This window comes from Ctenocephalides felis, unplaced genomic scaffold, assembly GCF_003426905.1.
Source record: "Ctenocephalides felis isolate EL2017-DRISC unplaced genomic scaffold, ASM342690v1 CF-g0.4_SCAFFOLD_01886, whole genome shotgun sequence".
NCBI lineage: Eukaryota > Metazoa > Arthropoda > Insecta > Siphonaptera > Pulicidae > Ctenocephalides > Ctenocephalides felis.
This window is the reverse complement of record NW_020538040.1, coordinates 7,841,240-7,851,463: the sequence shown is the minus strand read 5'-3', so window position 1 is coordinate 7,851,463 and position 10,224 is coordinate 7,841,240. Positions and strand designations below refer to the sequence as shown.

General features: G+C 30.1%; 1 protein-coding gene across 1 annotated transcript in view; it reads left to right on the top strand.

Moving 5' to 3' along the window:
• The window catches only part of LOC113378642 (phosphatidylinositol-binding clathrin assembly protein-like), a 29,669-nt gene that overhangs the window by 18,504 nt on the left and 941 nt on the right, over window positions 1-10,224 (top strand). The window contains exons 16-21 of the mRNA XM_026619200.1: window positions 769-849; window positions 1,547-1,825; window positions 5,173-5,329; window positions 5,892-5,994; window positions 7,414-7,485; window positions 8,097-8,421. Coding sequence (XP_026474985.1) covers window positions 769-849; window positions 1,547-1,825; window positions 5,173-5,329; window positions 5,892-5,994; window positions 7,414-7,485; window positions 8,097-8,342 — 938 coding nt within the window. The 3' untranslated portion in view covers window positions 8,343-8,421. The remainder of the gene's footprint in view (window positions 1-768; window positions 850-1,546; window positions 1,826-5,172; window positions 5,330-5,891; window positions 5,995-7,413; window positions 7,486-8,096; window positions 8,422-10,224) is intronic.

Below are 10,224 nucleotides of genomic sequence, written 5' to 3'. Positions count from 1 at the left end.
AAAATCTGATTCTTAATCGTTTGAGATCTAATGAATTTGTGTTTGTGAGGAGATTTTTGACTTTTTGTCGACGTTTCCTTAAAAACTGCTGAACCGATTTCAAAAATTCAAAAAACATTCGATGTAACATGATGCGACGATCGGCCAAGCTGTTTGTTTACAATTAGCAGAAAAGTAAAAAAAAGAACAATCTAAGTATTGATACAATCTGGTATTTGTGCTGATTAGTTTTTGGTAAAGATCTGAAGAGCTATTCTTTTGTAACCATTTTTGCAATTTTTTTATGACGATTTTGATGAATCTTTATATGACGATAGGTTTTGTAGTTTGAAATAATATACTAAAATATTATAGGCCTACGTTCAGTGGTTGAATTATAAAAATAAAAATCATCAAAGTTTAGAATTTCGCTGCGCGCTTGAGCGTCCTGTGTTTTGTTCGTAGCTACTGATTACAGTGGCGGCCACTCTTGAATAAAATACATTTTTAGAGTTCAAAATGGATGAAATGAAATGGGATAAATTAATTGAGTTTATGAAATTATTGATCATTTAGTATGTTATAAGAAAGACATTACATGCAAATTGTATTGATCTTTTAGTTATAATAAAAATTTTATTTTCTAAATGAACAGGTGAACAGTTTACCAAAATATCTGAATTTCAATTTTTTTTAAGTTGATTAGATCTACATATTGGGAAATTTATACGTCTTGCCTCAAGAGAAAATGCCCTTACGCCCAGTTTACTTATTATTTTGCTTTTTCAGGTTTCTCTCAGCAAACAACAACGAATAGCTTTGTATCAGACAGCAACTTTTCATCAGTTTTTGGAAATTCAGAAACTACAGGTAAGTTTTTTTTACTGCCTTGAACTTATTTAGAATCTGAACACATTATAAATATTCTAACAAAATCGTATGTGGTTTTTTGTGTCTTACTGAATTCTAAATGTACACTAGTCTATATAAATAGCATGTAGTAGTTGATCGAAACTAATGTTTCTGATAACCTTCTTCAGTTTAATGTGATTCTTTAAACTTAATGCAAATACTAAGTCTCCAAGAATTTACCATCAAGATTTACAGCATCACATTAAAACGATTTTCAAAACATCTTTCTCACAAGTTAGTTTTTGCAGAATTTTTCTTTGTAATTGGTGCAATTAGTTGCCAATTACCTTAATGCTTGGTTCAGTTTTTTCTGCAAAAACTTTTAACACTTCTGTCTACTGTCTGAAATATGAATTTTCCTAAACAGTGTTGTCTTAACAATTTTTGATTAACAAATTTTCTCGTACTATTTTTTTGCATGCAACACTAATATGTTTATTGACTTGAGACTAACGCTCCAAATACATTCCACAAACCCACCTATTTTATAAAAGTATTGTCAAAGATAACGGTCTTTCAGCACCACAATCAAACGATTCTGTCAATACGAGCAATTAGTTTATAGACTAAATTATTATTACAAATATCCAATTATCTATTACCATCATCGCGCGTTCTGTCCAATTTTTACCGTAAAACCAAAAATTTTTCCAAGCCGCTAACGAAGGACTTGTGCAAGAAGACCAACAGAATCCGTTCTCCGGTGGCGACCAGATGGGTGCTCTATCCCAACAGTCCCAACAGGAACAGTTCCAAATGTCCCAAACTAATTTCCAACAGCAACAACAGCCTCCCCAATCCAATTTCCAACAACAGCAACAATCGCCGAAGCCTAAGAGCGCCGTCGACGATTTGAACGACTCGATCAGGATGGCGCTCGGAGGCGGATCTCCGGCCAGACAGCCGATGATGTCGCCGGCGAGACAGATGACAGGTCCAGGAAAATGATTTTGAAACGACAAATCACTGTCTGTGCCTGGTCTTTTTTTGTTTTTGATATTATGTTGAGTTTTGCACCTGGGTAAAAAATGGCCCTGAATTAAAAAAAAAATTAGGGAGGACAATCTTACAATACCTAAAACAATAAATATTTTTGGAGGTAAATTCAAGGTTTGGCACGAGTTTAAGAAAATCCAAATCGGAATTCTGTGAAAAACATTCATTGATTAAAAAGCGGGATTGAAAATTTTCCGATTACTTAGACTATTACGAAATAGAGGTTTACGGTGGGAGGGTGAAAATTTAGCGATGTATGTTTTTTATTTACGAATTACAAAATTAAAGAGTGCACGTAAGATTTACACGTAATTGAAGTAAAACTGTTTTGCTATCGTACGAGATTGCATTTAAGTTAAAAATAAATACATCATATAACAATTTTGAATCATGTTTGTTAGTCATATGGTAACACTCGCAATGTACACATTTTTATTGTCAAACATCATACATATTTATACAATAATAAATTATAAATTATATATTTATAATATCATTAAAAATACTCATATTTGAAAACACAAATAAAATTAAAGTTACACTTCTAATACGGCATGATCGGTTTGTCATTGTAATCAAGCATTTAGGACTTGAACGCTCAATCATTGGCACTCGAGTCGACAGATTTACACCCTAGTCGCGCCTAAAGAAGTTTTACTTCAAAAATTGTTCCAGAAAATAAATTTTAGGGGAATCAATCCTCATCACAGTGAGCCAATCTCATAAATCAGTTCAAGTTTATTGAAGTTTTTATATATAATACTTTTAGCCTAATATGTGCAAAACTCAATGTAATGAACATCAATTTTTTTTGTTGCAAATACAAGTTAGATTTTAGAATATTCGTAGCCTGATGTTCGTTGCTTGGTTGTTATATCATGTTGACATGCATTATTTTTTCTATCAAAGAAATACTTTCCACATTTTTGGTTATTTTTAATTTCGCAAAATCATTTAGATCGATAACCATGAAACAGTAAAGCTACAAGGATTGCCAACGACGTAATATTAGATCACATATCCCACTTCCCTGAAATCTTTACTAAAAAGTGTTATTAATTTATATTTTATTACTAATATTTACTAATACTTACTAATACTTACTAATTTTGTTATAATTTAATAATTTTTGTGCATACATTTTTTTAGAACTAAATTCAAAACATGTTTCGACAAATTAACGAATTTGCCAATAATTTAAGATTACAAGTTATTGGTTTGGTGCAAGTTTTGTTTATAATAATTTTGTACATTTATTTATATAATATATTTATGTACATACATATCATAATGCTGGTATATGTTTGTGATACATTTTGCATATTTTCAAATCATATGTTAAATTGACGATTATTTTCTTATCCTTTTGATTCCAATTATTTGATCACAAACATATTTATCAGTTCCCATCAAAGAATATGTAAAGTTTTTTTTATATAGATAAAATATAAGTACTGCATGCAACTTTATTTTCAGCTATAAATTAAAATTTTGCATATTCTTAGTAATAGAGAAGTCTCAGAGAGCAATTTTCGAGTAGATTCATACATTTGTATTTAATTTTTTGGAGAAAAAAGAACGTTATATGACTCATTTTACATTTATAATTTTATAAGTAAAGCGTCTTAATATGAAAACTCTAACATTACAATGTTACGTTAATTACTAATTTAATTTTTAATTCATGGCATTAATGATATAAATATATGTGATATAATTCATTCTTGATATTTTGTTTTAAAAAAGTAATCATATATTTTTGATTTAGATCTTATTTAGATATTGATCAATTTCAATCAGAAAAGGCATTAAATTTTTTTTTAAATGTTATAAACTAATTTTATTAAACAATTATAAGAATTGTAGAAGTATTTTGTCATATTTTACTTTCTGAAGCAAGTTTATGAATTAATGTTTTGTATTTCCAATTAAGTTAACATCAGCATTAATTTTTGAACTGTTTATCTTTGGATTAACAATAATATTTATTAATAATATATTAAATTAGTTTCATAGATTCTTTACTAGAATAAAACTTCATAGATCATGAATTACTATGCAATGTCGAATCGATATTTTACTATTGTTTAAATTCAAGGAAATCTTATTTGAAACCAATTATAATAACCATTTTTGACAACTTTAAAATGAATCTTCTTAAAGAAATTAAAAATAAAATTCTCATTGGAACAAAAAGAAGATAAAAAAAATCTTATTAGACTTCAAAATGTTTTATACAAAAATAACAAAACAGTATCAACAAAAGGAATGATACTCCTTTCTTTTTTTTAAATCATCGCTTATAACATATATCAGGTTGGGGAAAAAGAAATTCATTTTTCGGTTAATGGTTGTACTGATTTCTAGAAAAAAATAGTACTGATAGAATTTTTTTTTGCTATTTGATGCATTCAGTTGTGAGTTAGAGTGTTAAAAAAGAAAGTGAACAAAGAGAAAATTCGGTACATTTTACAGTTTTTCTTTAATAAAGGCGAAAATGCAAGCCAAACGGCTAAAATGGTGAATGGCGTTTATGATTCCAATACTGTAACAGCAAATTATGTGCAATTTTGGTTTTGTAGATTCCATTCAGGAATTTTTGGTGCTAACCCTTTTCACTCGGATGCCATCACTCCGGCGGCAAAATTTATATAAATCTCGGAATTCGCGAGTCGAAAGGGTTAGAGATGCACCTTGCACTGGTAGGCCGGTCATCGAAAATGTCGATCAAATCGGAGAAATGATCGAAGTTGACCGGTATGTTGGAAGTCCTAAGAACGCCGAGGAGCTAAAAAGCGACCATAAAACAGTTCTAGACCAATAAACCAAAAATAATAGATTTCTTTTGCCCCAACTTGAGCTACAAGTACGACTTTGGATTCAATGATTAAAAATACTTGCTAGAAAATATGAACAAAAATGTAATACTCATAAAATTTGCTCTCATTCAGACCATCATCTATGAACTCATTTATCCACCCATATCCATCTATCCATCCATTATCATCGGTGTCTTTTTTGTTTGTTTTATGTTTTCCTCGGGGTGTGTCATATTATGTCAACTCATCACATCGCATTTCGCAATTATTCCTACTACGGTTGGCTATCACTTCTCGCTATCTGTGTTGTGGTATCATTGTAAAAATGAATGTGGTATCTGTTATGAAACGCAAAAATGGCGAAATGGCATTTGCGCGGATTCCGAAATATAAATAAATAAAAAAGAGGGATTCGACGCAATGGGAGATGTATTGCGCCCGTCAATGAAAGCGAATCAAAACGCAGGTACGAACCAGGCCGGAGGAGCGCCCGGAGCGCCTGGACAGGGACCAGCGGCCGGAGGCAATCAGACGGGGAAGGTGCTCACTGGTGATCTGGACAGCTCGCTGGCGTCGCTGGCGAATAATTTGACGATTAACAAGAGTGCGCAGGCGCAAGTCAAGTGAGTAGTAGTAAAGGATTTATGTATGTATATTAGGGTGGTCCTTAATATGGATGTTTTCGAATTTCCTTGCTCCCAGGGGCTCAAAATGCTTCAAATTGATAAAATACAATACTCTGAAAGATTTAGCTCTTAATATTAACTTTAAGATAGTCCGCACTATACATTCAGTGAAAAACATTCATTAATTGAAAGATTACTAACATGACTATTGCAAAATGGGGCTTTCTGGTAGGAGGGTGAAAATTTATTTTTGTGTATTTTAATTACGACTTAAAATAAAAAAAATAATGCAAGAAAGAATGTTGCCCAAAAAAAAATATCAAAATTACCTGCAAATTGGTCAAACAGTTTCAGAGTAGCAATTCAAAGAGCATTGATTTTGTAAAATTTAAATTTGAATTTTCTAAATTACAAAACTATTTTAATAAATCTTCAATTCATTATGATTCTCAAACAACACACTATAATATTAATTATGAATGTTAGTATCAATTTCTGTGCAAATCCAACTTGAATTACCATTCCATTATCATTTTTACTATTTATTTTATCATTTTAGGGGCGTAGCCTGGAACTCTCCCAAGAACTCAGCGAAACCAGGATCAACGGGCTGGACCCCACAACCTATGGCAGCCACCACTGGTGCAGGATACAGACCTATGGTAAAAATCATTTAACTATAAACGGTACCTGTAAATATTATTATAAAATTTGGCATGAGCTAAATTTTCACAATGCATTATTTGATCTTTGCTTTTTTAAAAGAAATCTATTATTTGACAATATTCTACTGTTGTCGAAGTAGCACTTATCGTTTTGTAAATATTTTCAAACGATTTTTGATATTAAATATGTGGCATGTTGTAAATGTATGATTTTGACACTGAAATAATTGAAAACACAAATTAGATGATTTGCAAAATTATATATAATTTTATAAACATTTAGTGCAAATTGTTACTGGGTTATATTGTTGTCGAAGTAATTGACCTGTGGCATTTTTGTCCAGGAACTTTCTCATTCATTATATTATATATATATATATATATATATATATATATCTTTTTACAATTAATTATATATTCTTAATTGTAAAAAGGTTTTTATTAAACATGAATTAACATTTTTATAACACAACTGGAGCAAATTTCCAATTTATATTATTTAATGTTTGGGCTAAATTAAATTACATAAAAACTAATTTTAATTCAATATTGTTGCATAAAACAACAAAAATGTGTGGTAAAATTTAAAGGTACACTGCAATTGATATAATTTGTTATGGTAAACTTATAATTTGTATATGTTAAAGAAAATGTTATGAAATATTCAAACGTTTCTCTGGAGTAACTACAATCACTTGTAAATTAACTAAATAATGATTTTTCTACGAAGTATCGCCAACTTTTTCTATTAATCTCTGAAACAAAAATTATTATATCATTTTAATAAATTATTACTTAATTACAAATTTCTGGAAATTATCATTTAATACATAAAAGAGCAAACATTAGATTTTTTGAAATTCCAATTCATAATGAATACATGAATAATTGTAATGCATTTTTGATAAATCTTTTTCTTTTTTTGAGCATGATCAAATATAATTTTTTTTTGAGTATTAAATTTATTGGCAAAACAGTTAGTTGTTTTTTAATTTAAATTTAATATATATTCTACTATTTAATATTTTTTTGGTCCTCTTTTTCATGTCAATTCTCTGGAGTTTTTCCTTTCTTGAGTCAATGTTACATTAGTTCTATGGAGCAATATTTAGAATAAATATAATACTATGCAGAATATAAAGCTTTTATATAATTTTTATATAATTAAAAGTGCACAGCTTGATTACTGCCAAACAATAAACCAAACAAACAAAATCAACTGCTCAAAGCATTTGCCAAAGTTTAGCTTTTCCTTACCATGCACTCTAAAATCTTTATAATTCCTTAATGCCATTTATTATTTATTTATATTTTAATATTGATATAATTTAATTTATTGTTTCTTTATTGCATTGAATTGCATTTTGCTTGCATGTTTGTTTATTCTTTTTCGTTTTCGGTGATTGTTGTGTGTAGGGTCAGGGCATGCCCTTACCGCCTGTGATGCACTCGCCACCGCCAACACTTGTGATGCCCATGGTGGGCCTGGTGAGTAGATTTATTTACTAATTGTATTGTTAATAATAATAGACATAGTGAAGCATTCTATCAATCTGAATAATAATCATAATAAAATGTATTTTGCCCAAAGGCAGGATGGTGTGAGAGCACCTCAAAATCAATGATTTCTCTTTCCTTCCTTGTTTATTATTTCCATTACCAATCTTCACTTCTCCAATCATCTTTATGAATTTTTTTCCCAAACTTCTGCTTTGATGCTTCCTGGTTCTTTGCTTTGGCTGTAAGTTTCCTGTATTTTCTCTTCTTGTCTATCTTGCCTTGATGATCTTGCCTCATCATCAACCATTTGGATTCTTCTTCTTTCCTTCTAATTTACCATCGACGACATCATCTAGAAGGCACTCTTTTTGCAGAATGGGGGGTGTGATCAGTAGAGTTTTATATTTGCCTTTTCTTCTCTGGACTTTCTCCTTTGATACCTTTTTTGTCCACTTCATCTTCTCCATTATTCTCTCCAGCACATTTCACAACCTTCTGGATAGTTTTTGTCTGCCTTTCTTCAGTCCATGTCTTTGATTCAAAATATTCTAAACCCATATCACAATTTAACATCTCAATCTTCCTATTTCCCCTTCCAGCAAGGTATGGCTGCCGCCGGAATGCGGCCGATGATGATGCCCCAGACCGGCGCTTCAGGAATGATGGCACCGCAAGGAGCCCCCGGCATGATGCCCCAGGCGATGATGGGAGCGCCTCAAGGAGTCAATTTTGGTAATCCTGCTGCGGCGGCCGGAATGCCGATGATGGGCATGGGGGCGCAGATGCAAACGACGAACAATCAGAATATGGCCAACATCCAACTGGATCCGTTCGGCGCATTGTAAAAAAATTAATTAAAAATGTACAGGGACGAGTAGGGGATGTGTGATGTAAGGGGAAAGAATTTATGGATTCAATGAACAGGTGAAATAAAAATAATAAAAAATAATTGGTTGTGTTTGTATGAAAAAGGACTGATTGTGAATGTGGAAGTATGTATAGTATATAAGTGAAAGAGGCGATTAATACGAATTATATGGACGATTTACCTACTTCAAATTTTAGAATGGTCAATTGGTCACATATAGATGTTCATGGGCCATATTATTGGTAGTCATTGCAAGTGTCTAATCTAAAACTGATTTCATTCAAGTTGAATTTCTTATATTTTATTATTTTTCTAGTATTATTTTATTATTTTGAAATTTTATTTATATTATTTATTAATCTTATTTTTATTATTATTTGCTTATATTTTACATTAAATCATATTACGGATATTATTTTCATGTAAATTTTATCCTTTGCTCTTTTATTTATTTAAATTTATATTATTATTTATCAATATTACTTGATGTTAATAAATTAGCAGTTGTAATAATTATTGAAATTAAAAAAAAAAAAAAAAATTCAAGTTGAATTGGCACTTTTTGATATTCAAGGTTTTTAAATATTATTGCCATGCTTTTCATTCTTAAATTCATAAATTTTTGAAATGCAAGGCAAAATCCACACATTTATTTTTAAATTCCATTTATTTTGTGGCATGTCTAGCGAATCAAGGGAGATTTCAAAAACTCACAGCTTTACCATAGCTTTATATGGTACGTAATACCTTTCCAAAAACTGTTACATTTTCAGATTTCAATATTCATATTCTACACTTTTTTGCTTAATTTGCTGATTTTTGAAACGATTGACATCATACATATTAGCATATATGATGTCACATCAGAAAGTGATTATTCTGGTTTTGTAATCGTAATGATCTCAGATATTTTATATAATATTTTTATGTTAGAAATAACATATCTTTTTTTTTCTAAAGCTTTATGGATCAGTATACATTTTATTTCTCTATAGCTAACATATTTTAGATACAACATTTTCTATTTGCTTGTAGCATCGTTATCGTTATTAGTCACTATGAGTCTCTCTCTTTAACTGTTCATAATGTGATTAGTAAGTGTGATTAATGAGTTATTAGAAGAATTTGTTTGCAATAATTTAATGCTTTAAACTTCACTATCTATTTTCAATAAATTTATAGCAAATTTTGCCAGTTTATTCTTTAAAATTGGTGGAAAATAACCAGTATTTAAGTATACTTTACTTTTTAATATCAAATGATTTAATATAATACAAACTTCCAGAGATGAAACTTTACCTTCAATTTCAAATGATGCCTGACTTTGTCTAAAATGCATATCCTTTGGCAGGAATTCCTTGAATATTCTAGACATTTGTCAAGCCTTAAAAATATAATTATAGTGAATCATTTTACTGATACACTTGTTCTAATGCTAATTCTATTGATACATTTGATATAATGCGAGTTTTACAACCAATTTTCAAAATATTTCATTCTACAAGAACCCTTAATTTTGTGTACACATGGACATTTTTGCAGGTGTGTGTTCCAAAGTTCCTATTTGTGTTACCAGCCGAATCTTCTGATTTAAATTGTTGTCTGTTATAAATCGAAATAAGATATTAGACTCTAATATTCATCTAAAACATTCTATTAAATTTAATTGAATCCTAATCTAATCGGTCTAAAACATTTCACATTTGACATATGACATATTTGACATATTGTTTAATTTCAAATTACGCAATCTTTTGCAAAAAATTTTAAAACAGAAATGTAAAGCTTCTATGAGGGTTTGAAACAATATCTCACCTTTCCCACATTTTCTGGGTGGCAAGAATAGACCATGACTGGTC